The sequence below is a fragment of the Tiliqua scincoides genome, chromosome 3, assembly GCF_035046505.1.
Source record: "Tiliqua scincoides isolate rTilSci1 chromosome 3, rTilSci1.hap2, whole genome shotgun sequence".
Taxonomy (NCBI): Eukaryota; Metazoa; Chordata; class Lepidosauria; order Squamata; family Scincidae; genus Tiliqua; species Tiliqua scincoides.
Window position 1 is genome coordinate 76,920,533 of NC_089823.1, and position 25,356 is coordinate 76,945,888.

At 41.7% G+C, this 25,356-nt stretch overlaps 1 protein-coding gene across 4 annotated transcripts in view; it reads right to left on the reverse strand.

The window, feature by feature from the left end:
* CNKSR2 (connector enhancer of kinase suppressor of Ras 2) overlaps window positions 1-25,356 on the reverse strand; it is a 202,072-nt gene that overhangs the window by 144,826 nt on the left and 31,890 nt on the right. For all 4 annotated transcript variants that reach the window (XM_066620486.1, XM_066620485.1, XM_066620484.1 and 1 more), the window contains exons 2-4: window positions 17,576-17,739; window positions 6,648-6,850; window positions 4,921-5,008 (exon numbers count right to left, since the gene is read on the reverse strand). In XM_066620486.1, coding sequence (XP_066476583.1) covers window positions 4,921-5,008; window positions 6,648-6,850; window positions 17,576-17,739 — 455 coding nt within the window. The remainder of the gene's footprint in view (window positions 1-4,920; window positions 5,009-6,647; window positions 6,851-17,575; window positions 17,740-25,356) is intronic.

Sequence of the window (25,356 nt, forward strand, 5' to 3'; positions counted from 1 at the left end):
TTTCATCCCATGAGCTCCACTTTCCTAGCTCTATCATTCTCTCAAAACTATATTTCTCCTTAAATAGCTACACCCTTTTCTGCTTGCTGCTCCCTAAGTCTGAAGTGATCGCAACATCACCTCTCTCTTCCTTCAAATCCATCTCTTCTGTGAAGCCTGAGAATGGTTAAATACTCTCATTTGAGTACTGCTGCTGTGACCAAATTTGGGGCCCCTACACTTATTTTAAAGTAAAAATTGTCAGGAATTGTAATACATTACAACTGGTTTAACCCTAAAAATGTAGGACTTATTATTTATTATTATTGCTGTACTTATATACTGATTGGCATCAAATGCTACCAGGATGCAACAATAAACAATGAGACAAAAAACCAAGATCATTCCATTTAAAGACAGCAATAAAACAGGAGCAGTGGCAGAAAGCAAATACATACTGAAAGTTCATAATAGTATTAAAACACTAAAAGCATTATAAAAAGGCACTAAACATTTAATAGGCCAATCATACGGTGTTCCCTCCCTCACTGTTGCAATGACACCAAGAAGGCTACTGCTGCATTCTGTTTCCTTACCCAAGCCTCTACAGCACAGAGGGTTCTACTCAGACTTGTGCTAGCGAAATAACTGGTTCAGGTCCATATGGACCCACAGTCTACAAGACTGAGTTTGGGGAAAGAGTCTAGGACTCGAGGCTAGAATTTTGGCTACTGCTACTGCCAAATTCACCCCTTTCCAGGAACAGTTCTGTCCATACCCACTTCCTCCCTGTTCCGCCCTAACCTGCCCTTTTGCCACCTTGTTTTGCCCTCCTCTACCCCCATTCTGTCTCCCCCCCCACTCAACCCCACCTCCTCTGCCTACTTACCTGCCTCAGCAGGTTTCAATAGGATGCACACAGCATGGCGGCGGCCTTCCCACTAGCACTCAAGTGGTGGACACCTCCATGTGCTGTCAAAGTGGTTTTCATGACTGCCATAATGCTGACATCCACATGCATCAACAATATAGTTGTTTGGAACAACAGGCTGTAAAACACTTTAACGCTGCAATCTACACATACTTTCCTGGGAGTAAACCGCACTGAACACAATGGGTTTTCTGAATAGAAATTCATAGGATTAATCCATAAAACACTTTAAAAGGGCGAGTGTCTACTTTCTTCAGCAGATTATCTATTGTAATGAGAACATGAGGAAAGAGGAATCAGGGAAAGCAGGCAAGGAACGCATTGTTTGCTTACTCAAGATCATGAGCATTGGAGGCAGTAGGTACACTGGTTGGTTTACAACAACCAGCATGAATATGAAAGCTTGGGCATGTCCCACTTCCAACAGCTGCATACTCTACCTTGTACACAAAAAGAGCAGTATTTTGACCGATTTTTTCATAATTTATCCCTACTGCAAGCACCTAATTGTGCTTTCACACTCTACGTGAATTTTAGCAACAAACATAAAACACTGACTGAAAAATATCTGGTCTATATTTTTCAGATATGTAAAAAAATTTGTTACCAAATTTACCTTCACAGAAGGTACAAAACACGCTTTAATTTATTCTACTTTCAATTACACTGCTATAGCATCAATATAAAACTCTAACAGTGGCGTTGCTAAGGGGTGCAAAACGCACTGGTCACCACTCGAGAGGGGTGACACCACTACTGGCCAAAATATATATAAAATAATTTGATGTGCAATTTAATGCAGAATGCAGTGATACAAACGGCACTGAAATATCTGTATTCTATCAAAAATTATAACCAAATAACCAGAAAAGAAAAACATAACTGCCTTATGTTACAAAAAGTGAATTTCCTTATTTTCTCCTCAAAACCAACCAATGAGACTGATTGTTCTGAGAGCCAATGAGGTGTTGTTATGACATAGCAGGGAACCAATAAAATGTTAGTATGAGTCAGCTTTCATTTCCATGTATCAGATCGAATACTAGAACTCTTATTCAGTTGTGTGAATGTCATCAAGTTGGTCACTGGTTTTTTGTTGGTTACTGATTTGTTGGGTGACCTGTACTGTTATATATTAAAATAAAGTTAATGAGGGTTACACTAACGCTGGTAATGCCATTACATTTAGGTTGTGCTTATGATATTGTAATTTATTCTGTATGGTCTTGAATGTGAGGGGGTGATGCATACACCCCCAACATGGAGGTGATGCAATGATTTCTCACACCAGGTGACACAAACCCTAGTGATGTTTCTGCCTTTTCATTTCACTTTTATCAACATATAGCTTAGTTAAATGTATGTAAATTATGTTCATCAAGTGACTCTGTGTGCCAGCATATTTGGCATATTTGCACACATACAGACCAGCCACAGAAACTTCTAGAACCCATAGTTAGCTAAAAATTTTATGTTCCACTCTACCTGCTGAGAGGGAGTGTGCCTCTCTTCTTATTTTCCTCCTAAGCTTCCACAGACAGACAGAGATTGAGACACATTGTATTCCTGGTAGAAATTTGCAAAATAGAAGGGATGTGTGACTGCACAGAGAATCAGTTGATGGAAATCAGTGACAAATCAATGCAGCTCTATTCCTGAAGCTCCTCTGATCCTCAGTATCATTTGAGGGGAGGCACACAAGGTTCTGCAGCAGGAAGGAAGAAATCCCATTGCATACACAGTTCTTCAGATCCAAGCCATAATACCTCGTGATTCCAAATCCAACTTCTCAAATGGTTTCAGTGTAAAACGCTGTAGCCCAGGTCAAGTCCAAATAAACATTAATTTAAGAATAAAATTAATGCAGTCAAGTGTTTCCATTTTTCATATTGATGAGTATCTCTTTAAATAATCTTTGTGATTATTTGTGATCAACCTGCTTTGTGGCAGCCTGCTCACCTCACTTAGTCTTGCCCATACTCTTCCCTACCACTTGTTTCCTGCTTCCAGACCTGCCACTGCCACCACCAGTTGGTTACATATCTTAATTCTGAGATTATTTCAGCAAGAATCATACATGAACACATTGCAGTAGCTGTCATATCTTTTCCCTGATTAACATGAGATGACTGTGTTTAAAAGTACTGAAAGTATTCATACCCAAACAACACTGAAAGCAGGAAGCCTATTGCCTAGGCTACAGAAATGTCAGTAAAACTTTTAGCAGGTAAAGAAGCCCACGCAGCTGTCCCCTGGGGCATGACTCTCTTTTTCCCTGAAGCATGAGAAGCCTCTAATAAGCACTGTAAGCCAAATAAATGCATCCTTTAAACTACAGAAAACCATTGGGTGGCTTTATCTTTTGTGCCAATAGAATTTTTAAAAAACAACAGAACTCTTGAAAAGACCTTGACTACACATATAATTCATTATATAATCTGTGGAAATGTTCTTGTTGCCTGGGAGACATATTTAGGACAAACGGTTTTATACACAATGCCTATAGCCAGGTAGAAATCAATCAGTTTTTGATACATGCTGCTTTTCAAAAAGACATATAGAAACAACACACTCAAAGCTTTGTTAGCTGTTGGCCGAGGAAAATCAGTGATAAGTTATCAGTGATAAATTCATGGCATTTCTCCACTTCCTGTCCTCTGCACACACACATACATGTAAAGGTATACTTCCAGCATCACACATTTGCATCACAAAGCTGCATCACACTTTCCTCAGGCAAACATCTAAAAAAAAGAAATTCCAGGCTTTGCCAAGTTAAGTAACATAAAATCAGCTATATGACCAGCTCAGGTTACAATGACTTTCACAGACAAAAGCCCAAGGATATGGCTTCAAGATTGGACAATTTCTTGGCCACACAGGCACAATAAGTGACCCACATAAAAAACTGAGTTCACTTCATTATGATTATGAAACATAATCTAAACAGAGCAATATTTCAGTACTATTTATATTCACAGTAATTCAGTTTATCCCTAATAAGTTGCTACCAACTTTGTATACATTCAAAAATTGTCCTCCCCACTTACCAAAAGGGCACAAGTAAAAAAAGAAACTAAATATGAACTACAATGAAATACAGAGCTATCATCATTTTAGTAGGTATTCATACTCTGTCTTAGTCCCACACACTTTAACAAACCAGCTTATAAATACACATGATAAAATTAAGTAGTTTGGTTATATTGTTTCTTCTACCTATACACTACCAAAAAGTGAATTGAATACACTAACAAAAAGTGTAATAGTGATTACAAACTTTCTTTCCCTGTACAGCAGTCATATATTAGTGTTCTTCAACCTGTGGGGTCATTAAACCAATGGGGTCGTAAAACCTCATTTGGGAGGTCACGGCAACCTCTCAAAGCCTGTTCCAGAGAAGGCTTGGATCCAATCCAATACTGACACTGCCTTATCAAAACTGAGTTCTTGGTACAATCCTTCACAGTCTCTTCTCACTGTCTTGCCCTGCAGCTTCTAAGGCCAGCCAAGCTCAGGCTGCTACCTCAAAGGGTTGTTGTGAAGACACAAGATGCAGGGGGAAACGGAGTAGGCAGGGGCAGGTGGATCAGGTCCTGGAGGGGGGAAAGCAACAGGTAGGTCCCCAGTTTCATTATTTATTGAAGTTGTGGATGAAAATGCTTTTCTCCATCATTAATCAGTAAATAGGCAGTATTAAAGATTGAGCAAACTTATGAAACTGGGCAAGAATGATTTTTAATATTAAGGAGTTTCAAGGTAAATTAAAAAGCTTCTTCTGCACGCTAATTGGTTGCTTCTGCATGCACGTGCATGTGTGTGTGAGACTCTTCCCCAGGGAAAAGAAACTTGAAGCATTATTGAAATTATCAAATAGGAATTTGCAATGTAGACATGTTAGTTGTAAGGCAAATCATAAAATGTTTGATACACAGAGGACTGTTTTTGAAATCTTTATACAAAGTATTTCTTTTTAAAAGAAAAAATAGAACCTGTATGTAATTTCATACCTGTTGTACAATTGTTGTTAATTCAAGACAGAGCTGTATGACATTATTTCTTGTTACTGAATAATCTGTCACAGCAGCAAAGGGTGATCTGGAACAAAGAAAAATAATGCTAAAAGGAAAGTATGCTTTTCATCATTACGCTAAGAATACAAAAAACCTCTTTAATAATAGTTAAAGAAAAATAAACATGTTATAGAAACAAGATACACTGCACTAAAAACAATTAAAACAAAAGCTCATGGCGAAGATTTTGATAAAACTTATTCTTTCAGTTAAAAAGTTTGGTAATCCGCTCCTTCACGTAATTCCTTTTGTGGTAGTCTTAGGAACTATAGCAAATGATCATCATCCTGTCTGGCAGGAAATTATATCCATTCATTGCACAGATTAAAACATTCCAAATATGGCACTTTTGTGTCCTTAAATCTGTGGTAAGAAAGGAATTAACACAATATAAAGGGATGCTGACAACTCTAATTGGACTTTCCTGCTGTTTTTAGGTGACATCGATATACTGTTAATTGTTTGCTATGTATTATCATTTACTGCTGGTTTTTATTCTTTTTACTGCTTTGATGTTTCTTGCCACATTATTATTTACTGTTTTACTTTTAACTATATGACTTCTTAAATTTTATTGTAATTTTTGGATTTTAGTTATAGTTAGCCACTTGAACATCCCATTTTATCGATGGATGGATGGGTATGTTATCCTTTCTGCACTTTGCTATGAGAAAGTCTCACTGAACAAACTGGAACTTACATCTGAGTAGTAATGCCTAGGATTGCACTGTCAGAGCTACATACACAGAATCAATCTATTGAGATGATATTGAGATAGGATTGCGCCATATGGTAGTATTGTTCTATTGAACTTTTAGGACTGGCCTGATTTAGCCTGTATTTCCTATAGTTATTAATTTTTCTGATCCTTTGTAATTTTACAGTCATATTTATTAAGAGCCCAATCCTGAGCACTGTTGCAAACATGCCGTAAGGCAAGTCTGTGAGGCTTACTGCAGGGCCAGCGCCCGTGCTAGCCCAGCGCTGGGCTAGCACTAGGCAGGCACCCATCCTCTGCTGCTCGGCAGGCTCACAGACCGCCGAGCTGCAGCACGGTAAGCAGGGGCGGGGAGGAGGCGTTCCGTGGAGGGGGGAGGCAGGCGGAGGGCGAAGAGAGGGTAAAGAGGAGGTGTGACGGGAGGCAGGAAGTGGAGAAAGGGCAGGTGGGAGGCATGCCGGAGCAAGGGAGGGGAGGCGGGTCCTGTGGCGCTCCGCTCCACCAGTTCCAAGGCACTCGTGTGGGGTTCATGTGGGGTTCGTGTGGCTGTTAGCCTCCTTGTAGATTTTCAAAGGGAAAATCACGATGTAATATTTAGATAAATAAAATCTGTGGCCATTATTCTCCTACTTCCTAATAGGTGAAGGCATATTTCCTCATGCATGGGAGAAGTGATTTGGATACACTTGCTGCATTCCGAGTCATTTTTCAGGGCACAGAATGTGTGTTCAAACTATTTCCAAGACACTTAAAATGCCCATCCAATTCTGAGTTCTAGACCAATACTGTGTTCATTTCTTTAAAAGGCAGATTTAGCTTGAAGATAAAATTTTAATCTGAATTCAAATTTAATTTTAATTTAATTAAAATTTAATTCAAACTTCTGACAAATTGTATATGCACATGTGTGCAAAAGTGCATGATTAAACTGGTGGAAAATACTTACCTGTCGAGCCAAGCCAGGAGGCTTTTTGCTGCTCCAATCAGATCCACCACTGAGGTAAGGAAGTCATTTGGTAATTTTCTGCTGGTCCTACCATCATAGTGACCACTCCTCCTCCTCCCTGTGATAAAGTTCTGAAGGTTTTTGGCAGATGCATTTAGCTTGTGCGAAAGTGTTTTTAGGTTTTCCGTTTCCAGTCCATAGTTCTACATTTAAAAGAAAAAGGGAAAAAATGAGTTACATGGAAACACTGAAAAACAGAACAGGAATGCATTTGTTTCTTGGTGTTGTTGTTTTTTAATCGTATACATTTTATTTCACTACAGAGACTAAGCAAATGCAAAGCTCTATAATCTTTCATATCACCTTAAGATATAAATAATATTTATTTATTGGCTGCAGATCTTGCCACATACACGCATGCCACCACACACTTTCAGAAGCATAACAGATATTTCAAGAAGCACTTGTGATTTCATTTTCGGCTATAATATACAAGCCCCTCTAATTTCAGTCTCCTCTTCTTTTTCCCCCTCTTGATTGTTTTTAACCTTCCAGATAAGAAGAATATACTAAACAACTTCCAAATTAATCTCTATCAACCTATCAACAACATATCGCATGCTTCACCATAGCTTGAAAAAAATCTTAAATAAGAGGTATGCTTATCTTTTATTAAAGTCACATGCAATTTTTTAAAGAGTTTGAACTCTCACACAACTTCTTTCATTTCAATCCTATTGAGGACTGAGCTGTTGAGCACTGCTTTTTGCGACAGTGGAAGCAAGTTTCTATGTCGCAAAATGGCTGCTGAGGGAGCATTCAGCACTCCATTGGTGGTCTTTTGGGGAGTGCTGTGATGTAAGGTGGCATCATGCTGAGTCAGCCAGTGGATCGCCAGTCACCCGCTGGAGCAGGTAAGGGGCAGGGAAGGAGAGAAATGGGGGCAAGGAAAGGAGACTGCAGGAGGGAGTGGATCTGGTGGTGATAGCACATGCCAGATACTATCCCCCTTTTCTACAGCGTCCTGCCCCCATTATCTCCTCGGACTTTCACCAGCAATTCTGCTGGTGCAGATCCAAGGAGACTCACTGTGGAGCAGGAGGCTTAAGAGGTATAAGGGGATTTAAATTTCCTTTGACCTCTGAAACCTCTCAATCAGCACCCCTCCCACCCCCCGCTGGATACAGCATCCATTTTTGGTCCAGCTGCACCAACAGGGGGGAAATGACAGGACTGGGCTCTGAGCAAATATTATGGTAGTCTTTCAAAGATAGACAGAGAGAACATTCTCCCCAACATATAATCTAAATTGCATTTGTTAGCATTAATTTTTTAAAAAGCGTTAAGGTTTTTGAGATCCCATAAGACTGAAACCTGAAGCACATGGGGTTACAGCAAACACACTCATTTACAGTGAATAAGCCTATGTTGCATAATCACAATAGTATCACATTGGATGGGGCTCAAACAACTTTCTCTCACCTCCATGTATAGCATGAATCATTTCCTAGGAGACATTTTCAATCCCAGCTGCTTATTTTTTTAATTAACAGAAAATTCTATAACAATCTTTCTATTGTTATGGAACATCCACATGCAATCATCTCACTACAGAAGCCTACAAAGATGCACAGACATCCTGCACATGTGGCTAGCTCTTTCACTTTGAAAGATGATGCAATTCCATGTCTATGACCTGTTTTACACTTGCATGCCCTAAAATGAACACAGCTCAATACAGCACCGAAGGGGGAAAAAAATAATAAGTCGATCTCACAGATAACTCGAGGGCAGGTTTTGAGCCCCAAATCATGGAATTTTCTATAACCCTCGGATAAGTCGGGGGTTAAACTTAGGGGGGGGGTCTGACTATAATTTTTTTAGATTTACCTGAAGCCTGATCTTGAAAAATAACCTTCCAGTAATTGTTACCTAAAAACTGTAGTTTCTAATTAAAAATACAATAAAAGATCATAAGATGCATTTTTGACATTAACTTTCAAAATTCTGGTCTTCACAACATTTGCGTAAACACAAAGTAAGTGCCTGTAAACAGCATACCAGTGGAACCATCAAATCCTTCAAGATGCCTGGTGTGTGAAGCCACAGGCTCTACATAGAACATGCAACATAAAACATGTAATTGGGAGTGTGCAGTTCAGTTCACAGCAGGGAGACAAGCAACAAGGACTGAGCTGTGCACAGTTGCAACCCTCTTTTCTCAGAAGCAGAGCCACTGCTTTCCATGGGTGTTACTCTTAAGCAACGGTGCACTGCAGCCTGGGACCTTGTTTCAGATGGAAATGAGGATCACATCCTGGGGTTTTAAAACAAAGACCCCTAAACTCGGGGGGGGGGGTGTCATGGATATGTACAGTTCAGGCCTAGTAGCATTGCAAGGCCTGAACCAAGCTAAAACAGTAACACAGAAGTGGCTTGCATTTCCTAGCTGCTAGGATTTACAACTCAATGGAAGGTGATTATGTAGCACCTAGGCAGCCAGAAAGAGGCCCATCAAGGATGGAATGCAGCTGCAGATCTCCAGGGGGGAGGGAATTGCTGAGAGGGCGAGCTTCCAGCCCCACTTCCGGAGGACAGGGTCTTGGTTCCTTGTCTCTGAGTGAGAGAGGTGGTGGGTGCACATCCTGCCCCGCCAGGACCATGTGGCCATAGGTAACTGGCCTGAGGATCTACAAAAGAAGCTGACCCAGGTGAGGGTTAGGAAATAAGAGAGTTAGCCAGTTAGCTTTGTTGTTTTATGCTGATATGTTTCCTAGAAGTTTTATGCCCTAGCAATTGCTGCCTTTTGTAACCCTATGTACTTAATAAAGTAGAAAATCCTTTTAATATGTTGGTTCATTGTCTGCTGGGGACAAAGGTTCAGAATCCTGCCTAGCTGTTCAGCAAGCTACCAAAAATCCTCATTGTGGACTAGTAACTTGAGGACTGAGACTTTAAGTAAAGAAAGTGCTCAGTGCCTACAAGGGATATAGTTAAGCCTAGAGGGTCTCGGGTTCCCTGGACCGAGGCACTGGCTCTTACAGGGTGGTGGCAGTACTACCGAACAGGGATCTTTGAGGGCTCTAGGGTTCAGAACCAACAACTCTGAGCACCCCCCAACTCTGAGCACCCAAGTGTACGACGGGGGGGGGGTGAAATTCTTTGCAAATGACTTGCCAGGGATGTTCTGAGCAGCAGCAAAATAAAAGGAGGCATTTCCCTTCTTCTCCAAACCGGAAGGGAGACAAAGGGGCTTCTGGGAATCGTGGGGAGGCTTTGTGGGAGCATGTGCTGCATTCCATAGCAGCAACCATACAGACTACAGTTCCCAGAAGCACCTTCACTTCTTTTCCTGTCTGGAGAAGAGGTTGAAATGGCTGCCTCTGAATACTGTAATTACTGGTAAAAATTCTCCTTTTTTTCCACCTGCTTCCTGCTTCTCAGCCCATTTCCAGCCCCCCCCCCCCACTTCACCAGACAGCTGCTGAGCCTCCATAAGCTTCCCAGAAGCTCCCAGAGGACCCCACTTCATTTACTGCATTGATCCAGGGATAAGTTGACCCAGGATCGCAAGCTGTGAGTTTTTTTTTTTAAGCCATATATTTTCGACCTATAGGCAAGCATATGCAGTGAATATATTGCTATGATTGAAAATACACTGTAAAGTGAACACATTGCTTAAGTACACATGTATTGGTTATAAAATAGCAATTATACTGATTTTGCTTTTCTCACAACAATTCAGTTTAAAGACACATATTTGCACAAAACAAATTTAAATTTCAACATGCTGTGACAATACGGAAAGCGTGTTCAAACCACTTCCACCACACTTTAGAGTACACGTCTGTCTTCACACATTAGGGCGGAACAAAATAATGACAGCAACAGAAGACAAAGAATGAAAAATATACCGTACCTAGACTAAGAAAAAAATCAAATTTTTCTGGCAGTGTGTTTTTATTACATGTGTTTACAACTCACTGAGTTTAGCAAAAAGAAGGCCACAGGTGTTAATGATGACATCATACAATAAATGCTGTTGCCATTCCTACCCTGGTATCTGGAATTGTAACATTATTGTAACTTCAAGTGAAAGAGAATGTCAGTGAGCTGAGCAACAGTTGTGTATGGCAGTTCGACCTAGGACTTTGACTTGATTTTATGCTTTTTATCTCCATTCTATAAAAACATTACACACCTTTTCCTCTCTTACAGACATCCAGATTGAATGAATTACCTTTCTACTACCTCATTACTCTTTGGCAGTCAATATTTGCCAAAGTTCACAAATAAAGATGGCTCAAAAGGAACTGTAAAGCAACATACAGAAAAATGTCACTATTTTAGGCAGATCTGGCTTATCAACTTGACAGAGTGGCTGTATTTTCTGCCTAAACCTTTCAACTATCAGCAGCAGCAATACATGCAGGGGATCACAAACATTAACTTGGCTTACTAGCCAGCATCTGTTTATGCAAAACATTCACCCCTTCTCCTCCCCTAAGTTCTCTGGTATGTGTAGAGGACCTGAGGAACAAATAGGGATTTGTCTGTAAAGTGTTCTTATCTTCTCCAAACCTCAATGCAAGTGAGTTCAAGCAGAGGGGACATGCACTGCTGAATATTCTTCTAGGCAGGGGTGCCCAAACTTTTTGGCAGGAGAACCACAACATCTCGCTGATACTGTGTCGGGGGCCAGGAAAAATTTACATTTAAAATTTCAATAAATTTACATACATGAATGTATTAGAGATGGAACTTATAAGAATGAATTTTACTGAGGCAATGATGCACATGGGACAACCAGGGATATATTTCTACCAAACATACAGACCAAGCAAAGGGGGGAGTTAACATAACTCCTGACCACACACCTCTTGCACAGAAATAAAACATATAGACACAAATTGTTCAGAGGCAATGATGCACATGGGACATGGGGTGTCATTAAAATAACACCAATCAGGAGACAATCAGGGATTGTCTAATTATGCAAGAAGATGCTGGGTAATGACCTTATAGGATTTGGCTATAAAGTCAAAGATTTACAACCCAATCGTACACTCTGCCCACACTACAGAATGCAGTCATGCCAACAGAATGCGTACTGCTGTTATGGGGGAGAGGCAAACTGAAAACCAACAAGCAGTAAAAACTTTACCACTTGGAAGCCTTCTGGTGTCTATGGCTCTCAGACACATGCCAGCAATATATGGCATGAGTTTAAGGGATAGGAAGGATGGGTTGGAAAATCAAGGATAGGATCTGGCATGCACTTCTGCTACCAAGATCCACCCCTTCCAGCCTGCTCCCCATCCCTTACTTCTTCATCAAAACCTCCATCAAAAGTATCCTCCACCACCTTACCTAGCCAGAGAAGCGACTAGGTGTGTCTGGTGCATGAACAGAGACACTGGTCATTTTGTTCCATCATGCACAATAGCAGCACAGCTTTTACACTGCCACAGCAAGGCCTATGAATTGGGCTGTAAGAAATGTTTAAGTCACCATACTTACCTGTCTACATTATGCCCAGTGAGTTACACACCAAGGTTCATTCCTGATTAAAATACTATTCACCATTTAGTGACTTTAGATTACAGCAAAAGATGTTTAAGGGGAAGAAAAAAAACTGCTGAGTTACAGCCTCATATTTGTCAACATATACAGTACAACCTTGCACATTATTCTGCTGTTTGCAGAACACCATATATAAGATAATTATAGTTTTTTTTTTAAAGTGATTTAGCCAACCCTCAATGCTGATTAAGGTCAGATGATACACTTATCATTGGAGTACGACAAGTCGGTATATTGTCACCCTGCTTATTTAACTTATATGCAGAGTACATCATGCAAAAAGTTGACCTGAATGAATCACAAGCTGCAATTAAGATCACCAGAAGAAATATCAATAACTTCAGATATGCAGATGATCTCACTTTAGAGTGGTGAGGAACTAAAGAACCTCTTGATGAAGGTGAAAGAGGAAAGTGCAAAATGTGGCTTGAAAGCTAACATTAAAAAAACTAAGGTCATGGGATCCGGTCTCATCACCTCATGGCAAAGAGAAGGGAAAGAAATGGAAGTCATGACAGAGTTTATCTTCTTGGGTTCCCAGATCACTGCAGACGGAGATTGCAGCCATGAAATTAGAAGACACTTGCTTCTTGGGAGGAAAGTGATGGTAAGCCTAGACAACTTAATTAAAAGCCAAGACATCACCTTGTCAACAAAGGTCCATATAGTCAAAGTTATAGTAATGTAAGGCTGCAAGAACTGGACCATAAGGAGGGCTGAGCACTGAATAGATGCTTTTGAATTATGGTGTTGTAGAAGACTTTTGAGAGTCCCCTGCACTGCATGGAGATCAAATTAGGTCAATCCTACAAGATATCAACCCTGACTGTTCATTGAAAGGACAGATACTGAAGCTGAAGCTTAAATACTTTGGTCATCTCATGAGAAGGCAGGACTCTTTCAAAAACACCCTGATGCTGGGAAAAATTGAAGGCAAGAGGATAAGGGGTGGCAGTGGATGAGATGGTTAGATAGCGTCACCAAGGCAATGAACATGAATTTGGACAGACTCCGGAAGTTAGTGGTAGATGGTAAAGCCTGGTGTGCTGTTGTCCATGGGGTCACAAAGAGTCAGACACGATGTAATGACTGAACAACAACAACAACAACAACAACGTCTGCTTTCAGAATATGTTCCTTTATCTTTATAACTCCTTATATAACAACCCTCACGTGTATAACCTAAAATCTATATCTGGGGTGTATATACTGGACAATTTCACATGTACAGGTTGCACCTACTTATCCAAAGACTTTTGATCCACAGATTTGGTTCAACGTGGGTGTCCTGAATCTCCGTTGGGCCACATTTAGCCCAACCTAAAGCCTCCAGAGGACCGTGGAGGCTGTGCGCAGTCTCCATTGGCCTCAGGAGGTCCTAGAAGCACTTCTGGTTTTCATCCGAAAGTGCCCTTCTAAGAACCTCCAGAGACCATTCCGAGGCCCGTGGAGGATGCCTGTGGACAGCCTCCACAGACCTCAGAACAGCTCCCAACTCCAGGTTTGTAGCTCAGTGGACCCCGAAATCCAAATGATTTGATATCACGCAGAATTTGGTAGCCATGAGGGGGCCCAGAAACAAAACCCTCTTGGATAATGAGGGTCCACCTGTAAATGCTAAACCATCATTTAGCATTAACAGCATAAGATTTGGGCTTGTTTGCTCCCCCATCCTCCCCTTCATGCACGAGGGGAGAAAAATAGTAGTTTCTGTTAGTGATATAGAATAAACTGTTTTGCTGAACCCAGGAAAGTCAAGCTTGTTCAGACTACAAATTGCTAACAAGACAGTATCATTGCTCTTTTCACTGGACGGGGCAAATCTAATAATTCTATGAATGTGGAGCAGGGGTGTCCAAAGTTTTTGGCAGGAGGGCCACATCATCTCTCTGACACTGTGTCGGGGGCCAGGGGGGAAAAAGAATCTACATTTAAAATTTGAATAAATTTACATAAGTTTACATAAATGAATATATTAAAGATGAACTTATATGAATGAATGAAGCTCTTGCAATAGCTCAAGGCCTATAAAAGGCCTTGCACAAAGCAAGACTGGCCTTTCCTTTGCTGCCTCTACTGCATCACAGATGTGAAACAGCAAGCAGTGGAGGGATCCCACAGCTCACGCGAGAGGTCAAACAGTCGCCCTCATGCTGAGAGCAGTTGCGTCGGGCCACTGCAGGCTCCAACAAATGTCCAGAGGGCCAGCATAAACTGGCCCATAAACAAATCTCCAACAAATCTCCAGAGGGCCAGTATAAACTTCTATCTATGCACTGACTTCTTTTTAAAATTTTCTTTGTACTATTTATCTTTTACGAAACATGTCAGCTTCCTGAAAACGATTTCCATCCTCTTGGTTCCCACTGTCTGTTTTGAACTACAGCTACATAGTAATAACACTCAGTATTACTAATGACAGCAGAAGCTGAAATATCTAATTCAATAATTTTAAGCTTATATCTGTTTTGTCAATCACTTTTTAATCTATAATTTAATATGGCTGACTGTACCCCACTGAGGACACCGAGATCAACTTAATGCGATATCGTCTAGAAATTGAAGGATGTTTTCCAAATCAGTATTCAGTCATATTATTGTCACTACAATTTCTGCTCTCTCAGTATTGAGAATTCAGATTGATAAGATTTGCGTGTGGTGTAGTGACAGATTTCTAGATAGATGAATGCTGCTTTCAGGCACTATGTCTCCCCAGGCAAACAAGATACATCTGAGTTCAAGGTCACTGTATGCCTTTTTAAAGAATTAAATCAGGAAAATGACCATATGGCTACTTTACTTAATTCTTTCCCCCTACAGCCTTGCTACTTGCAGCACTGGTATCTATGGAATGAACTGCAGTGTACACAGACCCAACTTATTTTTCACATTTTTATACTGCACTTCCTCCAAGGAACTATTCTGTACATTTCCTGATCTATATAATGAGAGCAATCTTTTAGTCAATTTTCAGGCAACAGTTGAACCTAACATTGAAATCAGAATGATTACTTTCTCATAGGTATAAAGTTAAGAGGCTACTGTGAGAAGGCCATAAGTAATATTATAAAGTGTAGCATTCATGTTGCTTTTACAAAAAGTACAAAAGATAGGAATATTGGGGCAGGGAAGTACAATAGCTTGTATTATAAACATCTCTAAAGTAAAGCAGCAGCAGGCTCCAGCAGCTTCGATAATACCTAAAACCCTCAGGTGCAATTAGCTGAGTACCGCTGTGACTGATTCCATACTAGAAGGAGAATGTTAAAAAACTAACATTTGTATAATTCTGATATGAGGAGTGCATAATTCTTTTTAACATTCTTAATATGCAAGATTTAGTTTGATCTAATAAATATCATTTGAAAACAGGGATACATAGCTGTGAAAGAGCTTCAAGCTTTAAATATGCAAAAAACAGAGTAAAATAGCTGCATGTTAGCACTTTCGCTATTGAAGAAATAAACCTATCACCCAACATTGTTTGCAAGTCCTGCACTGCTTTGTGCCCACAAGAGGAAAATGTGGTTCAGAAAAAAATTTAATAGAACTCAAAAGATTCCACTTTGATTTTTTCCATTTTCATTTTCCATTCTGCTCTTACTGTGTTTATATAGTTCTTAAGCCCTTTTCATGACTATATGCTTGCTAAACCTCTCCAGTACTACAGGAAAAAAATAACTTTGTAGATGTTATAACAATATAACAAATGCAATTGCCAAAAATTAGAGATTCAGAGCATCCTTAATAAAGTTAACCATAATAAGTGGGTTTCATAGTTCTTTTGAAAAAGCAGAAAAGAGGAGTTACTCCTGATCCCATAGGAAGGTAAATCTAGAGCAGTGTTTCTCAACCAGTAGTATGGGTACCAACAGTGGTGCTTGAGGTGGTGTCTGGTAGTACTCACAGAATCCCTGGACACCTGCCGCCTGGCAGCAAGACCAGGAATGAGACCCAACAAACTGTGGTAGAAGCCTTGGTTCTGCAGGCAGAGCTCCAAAGCATGTTTTTCCATAAATGAAAATGTCCTCCCTGAGCATCTTACTGGTGTTTGTCGCATCACATCTGGCCTCCCAACCGAGAAGTAACTGGCAATGATGTCATTGCCAGTTACTTCCGGTGGTACTTCAAACAGATGAACCATATGAAGTGGTACAGTGGAGGACAAACATTGAGGAAACACTGTTCTAGAGCATCGTTACTCAACATTTGTCCTCTGCTATACCACTTCACAAAGACCACCCATTTTACGTACCACCAGAAGTAACTGATAATGACACCGTCACCAGTTACTTCTAAGTTGCGAGGCCAGATGTGACGTGACAAACACCAGTAAGAGGCCCAAGGTGGACAGGAGGGTTTTTTCACATTTGGAAAAACATGCTCTGGAGCTCTGCCTGCCAAGTTAGGCTTTCTACCGCTGTTTGTTGTATCATGTTCCTGGTTTCACAGTCAGGTGGCAGTTGTTCAGGGGTCTTGCAAGTACCACCAGACACCACTTCAAGTACCACTGGTGGTACTTGTACCACTGGTTGAGAAACACTGTTCTAGAGCCTGAGGGTAATTGAAGTAAATACCCTACACCAGTGTTTCTCGAACTGTGAGTCAGGACCCACCAGGTGGGTCATGAGCCAATTTCAGGTAGGTTCCCATTCATTTCAATGTGTATTTTATTTTTAAATATTAGACTTGATGCTACCATGGTATGTGACTGCATTTGGTGAAATGTTACAAATTGTCTATGAAATTAGAAGTCTACAAACCCATTTGCCCACACATACTTATTTTTACCTGTTAGTAGCATATCCATTACAAAGTGAAACTAGGTCAATTTTTGAAATAAATTAAGAAAATTTTACTTCTGGGTAGACATACATAGGACACACTGTTAATAGCCTACAAAAATTTGATACAAAAAATCTGCCATACATAAATTTAAAAATGACTTTTTATAATAAATATTAAGGAGTCTCAGAAAACACAAATTTACAAACCATCAGGCAGGGGGTTATATTTATAATGTATGTTGTATATTGGGAAATTAGAAAAAAAAATTATGTTGATGTAATTTCACTGGAGCACAAAGGGCCCTGTAGAAAAGTTGCAGAAGAGCCTTTCATTGCTGACTACCCTGCAATATTTCAACTAATCCAGAAAAAAACCAAGATACTTTTCCCCCAACCTACCACCCTTTTCTAACAAAGTTATAAAGAGTTTTGTAGAAGACCTTTCATATTTCCTTGCTTCTTCCCAACATCTTCAATTTGAAATCTTTAATCATGCACCTTCTCTATTTCATTTCAGAAATATTCCCAGTTCCTCCCATCTGTCCCAAAGAAATTTACCAATGCACAGAGTAAATCAACGGCTTCCAATATAAGTTCTTGATGACCAATTCGAGTAACACCCAGATCTTCCAGTTCCTGGTGAGTGATACGTAGTAGCTGGTCCCCACCAATCTTTTCTCTTTCAAAATTCTTGATATACTGCTGCAGACAGTCATCAAGACCTAAGACAAAAGCAAAAATAGCATGTTATAAATGGAAACAAATGTTACTTAGTATGTGTAAAATAAAAACATCTAAATTCGACACTGAGTAATTTAAGCAAAATATTTCAAAAATAATTACACGGGGGGGGGGGTAGGATAGGCCCAGCCTTGGTAGTACTTCAGTTTTTTCCCTGAAAATAATTAGGATGAAGAGAGCTAGGCGTGTTTACTTGCTGTGCTAGAATGTGAACAAAGGCAGCAAAAAACAGGCTGAGTACCAAATAGACTACAGAATTTCCTTCCTAGAGGTGCAGCATTATTAACTGCTTTTAAGACACTGGGTTATTGCTAATGGTGTTTTGTATATTGTAATTTTTTTGTATTTGTATTTTTGTATCACAGTACTGTCTCTCAGATGCCTTATACCCAAAGGGAGAGGTAAGAGGACAGATCTGTCCCCCAAAGGGATAGATCCTTTAAGTAAACAAATAAGATTCTTTGACAAATGCATTTATGTTATTAAACAGAGGTTTCGTTGTTCCACATTAAAGAAGTTCAACCATTTTCATACTAGTGTATCTTTCAACTTTATATCATAAAAACAATAAATATGAAACATTTAATATCGTCAAAGCCACCAAGCTACAGGCGATACCACTGAAATTACATGAACTACATGGAGACTAGGTTCTGGACCTCAAGGTGTGAATCCGAGGAGCCACATAGTGATGGATGGGGCTTCACACAGGGTAAGGGGAAATTTATGCCCTTACTCTGAGGAGACCTCCAGCCACATCATGAGCTGCACAAGATGCAGCGCAGGCCATCAGGAGTAGCTGCGCCAAAGTGGAGCTTTGGATTGGGCAGTTAATAAGTTCAGATGTGTCGATGTTTATCCTGAAGGGGATCCAGTGGGAGAAAGGAGTGAATGAGAGGAAGAAAGTGTAGAAAGAGAGAGAAGTGAATGGAAGTGTTTCTTTAAAAACTTCTCAAACAAACCTACAACTACTGTAACATATTTTACAAGATACAAGACAAGTTTTTACTACTGGATGGCTTGTTTGTCTTCTTCCAACACACTGAGATTGCTGTAGCATCAACAGAAGGTTTCTGGAGGGATGGTTTGCTGTTTTTCAGACTTCCTTACAGCCCAATCCTAATATGCCTTGGAGCAGGCCAGCCAGCTGGCGTGTGCTGCATCCAAAGCAGGGTTGGGCCATGCTGCGGCACAACTCAGAGTAAGGGGAATTCATTCTTCCTACCCTGTGTTATGCGGCAGCTGCCCCATGGAACTACTCAGATCTGCCCCACCTAAATCAGTGGCTCAGATCCGAGCTGCCGGTCCGCTTGGGGGGCTTAAGATCCAGTCTAAGTGCCTGATCCTGGCCCCGCCCCCTTCCGGGCCTGATTCACCACCTGCCGCCCACCTTCCCCCCACCCGGAAACATCCCTGGAACACCCTCCCCCATTCTCCCCAAGCCCCTGCACTACCGACCTCCTGCCGGCACAAACTTACCTTGGGCAAGCACCACGGAGGCCAAATTTGGCCTCCATGTAATGGCCTGCTGACTCTCTTGGTGCAGAAGTACCTTACAGCACTTTTGTGACACCTAGAGACTGGCACAAAGGACCTGGGCTGGCCCAAGAGCGCCTTAGGATTGTGCTCTTAATTTATTACTAAAATAGCAAGATGAGCATTATACAAATGAAAATCATCTTCTATAGGGTTTTTAAAAATTGAATACTGCAGTGAAGGATGGGGGAGGAAAGAAACCAGGAGCACATTTTCTGTAGAAGAAAAGGTTTGTAGGCTCAGTTTTTAAAACTAAAATTCTGTTTAAACAGGTGCTCAGGGGCAACTTTGTTCAGAATTCTAGATGTGTTGGGAACCAAAAACTATAGTTATTCAGTAGTTGCAGGCACTCTGTACATATCCAAAAGCACTTTCCATCTCTAGTACTTTTGTCCCAAGGCTCAGTCTTAGAAAATCCCTGAGGTCCTGACACAATTTAATAGCACAATCCTAGGTATGTCTACCCAGAATTGCATTCACTGCAATCAAATTTTCTCCCAGGTATGTACAGGATTGCAATCATCCTGCAATCCTAAACACACTTTTGTGGAAGTAACCTCCACTGAACACTTACTTTTGAGTAAACAAGCATATGATTGTTTTCTTAGAGTAAGAACAGAGAAAAGCTACTAAGAGTTCATAGAAAAATTGTGAAAAACACAGGATAACTGCTTCAAATCAGTATCATATTCTCTGTGACTAAAACTGGTTAATAAACTATCTGAAGTTTCTGCTTATTCTTTCAAAGGCAGTTCCACATAGAGTGCATTCCAGTAGTCCAAATGTGACAACAGCCAAGTCATGCAGACAATGATTTTTTACAGAATGATTTAAGAGACGTTTTGTTACTTTAAAGTATGATCACAAATAGCTTTTTCGAATGTTTTTAAAGAACACTTACCCATCATAATATAATAGAAGTGCCAATCTGGGTGAATGAAAACTGGGAAAACAGAACTTAGAAAGTGCAAGATCCAGCAGTCATGATGATGACTGCACTATGAAGGGAAACACCCAGAGAAATGGAGGTTCCATAAGATTTTCTCATTGAATACTTGTAAAAATCTAACTGAATAATGGATTAATGTTCAGCCTGCCTATGTACACCACCACGAATCTATTAAGAAAGGTGGTATATAAATATTGTAATAAATAAAATGAGTTGCACAATGACAGAACACATTCAACATAACTGAAAAGTAAAATGGTACATATTGAGGGGAAATGTTCCCAACTTCACATATACACTCATTAGATCCAAACTAACCAGACTTATCCAAGAAAGAAGTTTTGAGGTTATGGTAGATTACTTGCTGAAGCACATTTAATGTTAGAAAGCTACTGAAAACAAGACAGCAATACAGGTTGAGTATCCCTTATCCAGACTGTGTGGTATGGGACCGTGTCTGGATTTCAGAATCATTGCATAAAAATGAGAAAAGCTTTCACTTGCTCTTCTCACTATATCCATATGGGTGTCTGCTGGCCTCTGACATTTTTCAACAATGTCTGTACATGTACACACCACGGACCAGAGAACAGACCTGTACCTGCATTGAATGTGGGAATGAGTACAAGACCTCCTGGTGTTCAGTAAACAAGCCTTGGACAAAAATGTCTGGATTTTGGAATAGTCTGGATTTTGCATGTCTGGATAAGGGGTAATCTACCTGTTACATATTTGGAAAACTGCATATGGTCCCAGTTCTTTCCTCTCACACAAACCAAACATTATAGAGTAGAAAAGGGACAAAAAGGGGTAAGTGAAGCTGTATCGTCCCTTTTCAATGTGTCGGGATTCCCCTCCTCCCACAGGTCCCCAGCTTACCCAGGGAGAAGACTTCTGGGCCAGAGAATCAGGGAGAAAGCCAGTGGAACATGGGGCCACCTCCCCATACACTGCCTGGGCAGCAAAGCACAGAAGAGGAACACCAGGGAGGAGGGAGACAGAATGTAGGCCATTTGGCTGCTGGGTAGCCGCCCCTCCCCCGTCTCAGGGGAGAAGGGGAGCGCTGCCCCGCCCAGCCAGCTGGGACCTGCCTTGCCGGACCCTTGCCTGCAGCCCGCAACTGGACCTCCCAACCTTAGCTGCAGAGCTGCAGGACCCAGGTGGGCAGGATCAGCCCATCCCCCAGAGGCAGAGACCAGGGCAGAGGCAGCAGCCTCCCCAGCCATCTCAGGACCAACCCTGGCAGCTCCAGGTGAGAGGAGGTGGGAGGGAGACAGAGAGAGGAAGAGGAGGTAGTAGTCCCAGGGAAGAACGGCTCCAGAGACACACCCTTTTTGTGCCACCCCTATGAGGGAAGGGGAGGGGCCAAAAGGGAGGGGCCTGCCCTACATAAACCAGGAAGCTAGGGATAACAAGGCAGTTGGGAGAGCAGGCAGGAGGATGTGTTGATAGCAGCCCCTGCTCCTGACCCAGGCAAAAGCTCCCAACTCAGAAAGGGGGAGCCGGGTAACACAACCCTCCCTTTACTTCTAATGAACTAGTCTGAGGCCTCCACGAGGGGTCCCCCTTGGAAAAGCCATGTCGGCCAGCCACCTCCCCTCCCCCCGCAGGGAGTCCTCACACAAAGAAAGCCTTCAGTGGTTCCTCAACCAGGAACTACAGCCCAAGTGAGAGTAGTGTGGATGTTCCTGAGGGTTGCTGGAAGCAGATTTCCTATTAACTGCACAGCAGTGCAACCATGCAGCTGGAACTGAAGCAAGGCACAGTTTCTCAGTGCTCCCAAGCATTTTTATTATTAACATGTCCAATTCCATGGGTCCTCGGACTGGGAGAAAAACTGCTTTTAGAATCATGGTCCAAAAAGTTTGGGTAGTGCTGGCTTAAAGGGTTGCCTTTCTTAGTTTAGGAAAATTTAAAGAGGGAAATATTACAATAACCTATAGATAACAGCCGCAGACACACTAAAGACATAGATCCTCTGTTCCTCAAAATAGTAAAACTCAAGGTTATCCAGGGAAAGTGGTAGCTTCATTATGAAATGAAGTACAGATAAGGAGTTTGTATGAAACTATAGGACAACAATCCTATAGACCTATCGGGCTACCAGAACAGGTTGCACAGCATGCTTTACAGTTGTTGCAAAAGGCAAGCAGCCGCGACAGCATACCAGTAGCCTTCAAAGAAGCCCCAGCACTGGTAAAGGCAGAGGTGGGGAGGAGCTGGGTAGAGACTGGGAAAGGGAGAGGTATATGATGGTCAGAAAGGAGGTAGTATCAGCAGCAGCATTGCCAATATCCTATCACCCTTCCCGGCCTTAATTCGCCTTCATGGGTTCAACTTGGACTTGTGCCAGCAAAATTACAAACTCAGATCCAAGAACATCCATTGCAGCAGCAGAAAATTAACTCCAGGTCAGGGAACAAATGTTCCCTTACCCAGACAAGACCTCCAAGACTACCCCATCCTGCAGGACACAGCACATGTTCTGATGGCACTGCTGCACTGGCTGAGAGGGAAGTTAAACAGGTTTGGGGTGTTAATTATTTTGAAGTATTCTTTGCCCTGAAGAAACATCCGAAATGCTTTCAGAATTTGAATTGTTACAGTAATTTATTATTATTAATTTCTTGTACACTCACAGGATGAGACAAAGACTTATTGGTAGATTTTTTACTTCAACTGCTACTGTCACAGAACTTTGAGCACAATTCTAGGCATGTCTACTCAGAAGTAAGTCCAATTTTATTCAGTGGGGTTACTCCCAGGAAAGTATGTACAAGATTTATCTGTTAATTTTATTTTACAGTGTCACAGTTCAGATAATCTGCTTTCTCCAGCTGAAAAATAAGGATAAGGATAAAATAATACCATTTCTCTATGGTAGTTAGATTCCCCTGTGCATTCATGTGCCATATCCTAAGGGCATTCAAAAGCTTCAGTTACATGTAGCAAATGGAAATATTTTCAATATAACTAAGCTATTCCAGGAGAGTTACTCTTTTTTTAGAATGGCAAGATTTTCTTAGTGCTTTGTTGTAATATACAATGTCACTATCTACAACAAAATACACTCTTTTGAAGAAACACTGCAAACAACAAATGTAAGATTTTACTGTGATGTGTTCCAATTAAGACAACTAATCCAAGACCAGAATACATTGCACTGGGGTGCCATAAAATCAGGAGAGCTTGGCTATCTGGAAGTTTCTGATGACTCAGCTGGCTCTTCCAAATGAATGTTGCTTTAGAAGTAACTGAAAATATTAACCTCAGCAGTAAACACAGGAGGATATTATCTTGAATGATTGGTGGTGCACTTTGTCAAGAGATTGTGCTGGGCACTGTGTACAGATTGCCTCATTTAAATGGCAAATCCACTTTAAAGAAGATGAACATTTTCACCCTGGCCAAAGGACTGCCAAAGTGTGTGGCCAGAAGATTGCCAAAGTGTGTGGAGCCCGCCTCCCATTTCAGCTCAGCACTAACCTAGGTTCCCCAAAGTCACTTGTCAACCTAATAGGATAATAAATTCTTTCCCAAACCCAATTAGGCTCACTCGGGCTCTGAGCAGAATCCATTCACTTTTTCTTCCAACATCTTTTCACTTGATATGATAGTCATATATAATCAACATGAAATTAGAAACATTTTTCTGGACATAACAAGCCATAAGAAAAGCAGCAGGATACAAAGAGCACAAATAATCCCTCCTTTAGACCAGGGGTCTCTAACTTTTCGGCCGAAGGGCCACATCAAATATCTGGAACAGTGTCAAGGGCCGGAAAAAAAAATTTAATAATAAAATTTAAATAAATACGTTAGAGAGGGAACTTAGATGAATGAATAAATGAATGGGTTCAAATGCCCAGGATTTCTCCAAGCACCAACACAGACTAAGAAATAAAGCACATGCTTAAATGGACCCCCATTCCCCCACCCCACAAGCACAACTCTGGTTCTGTTTGGTCAACTGGGCCAGAGGCTCTCAGGGAATCAGAGGCTGGCCGTGGGCGGATCTGGTCCCCAGGCCAGGAGTGGAGACCCCTGGTTTAAACCAACCATCTCCAAACTGGAGACCGCTGTACAGCTGAAAAGCCCTCCCCATCCCAGACACAGCTTACAATTCTGCCGCGCTGCTGCTCTTGGCACCTGATCTCGACACAGGGACACTCTAGGCAGTCACTTCTATTGCCCATCACCCCAGCAGGCTTTGTAATCGGATGTCTGGGCAAATGCAACTGCCCAGAATGTCCCTGTGTCAAGATTGGGTGCCAGGAGCAGCAGCAGCACAGCAGAACTGTAAGCACTGCTCACAGGGGGGGCTATCCCCAAACACCAAATCCAGTCCACAGACCATGGACTGTGGAGAGTTTGGAGAGCAATGACACACCTACGGGGGGGCAAGGGGGCTATGCCCCAGGTGTCGACCCTCTGGGAGCACCACCACCAGCCTCTCCCCCCTCTGCCGCACGTTTGTCTTTTAGTAAAAGAAGCCAGGAGCTCCACCGGCTTCTTTCCCTTTAAAAAAAAACCCTCCTCCCAATGAAGGAGGGGACAGGCCAGAATCACTGCCAGAGAGGCAGTGGGGTGCTGCCTCTCTGACAGCAATTCAGCACCAGACTGGACTGTTCCCCCTACCCTCCTCCTTTATAGGAGGAAAGGAAAGGGGCACCCTAGAGTGTCAGTGAACTGGGAATTGCAATTCCTGGCACACAGACACTCTAAGGCTCCCCTTTCCTCTTCTATAAAGGAGGAGGGGGGTGGCCTGATGACAGTGCTGCTCTCTGGGCTGCCCCCTCCCCTCCAAGGAGAGGAGAGCAGCTTTCAGATCAGCAGGGAACCACGCTGAGAGTGGCTGCATCCTGCAACCACACTTGGCGTGGTTCCCAGTCGCATCTGAGGGCTGTCCCTCCCCTTTAAGGAAAAGGGAAGGGAGAGGGTGCCCTTTAGAGCAGTGTGGAAGTGGTGTACACCTTCTCCGATTTCAGAGGAGAGGCGTGCCACTTCTCAGGCCCCGACAGAGCCTTCCACACCACTTGTAAGCAGCGTGAAGGGCTTCATTGGAGCCATTGGACGTGGCACCCAGGAGGTGAGCTCCGCCTGCCTCCTGGAA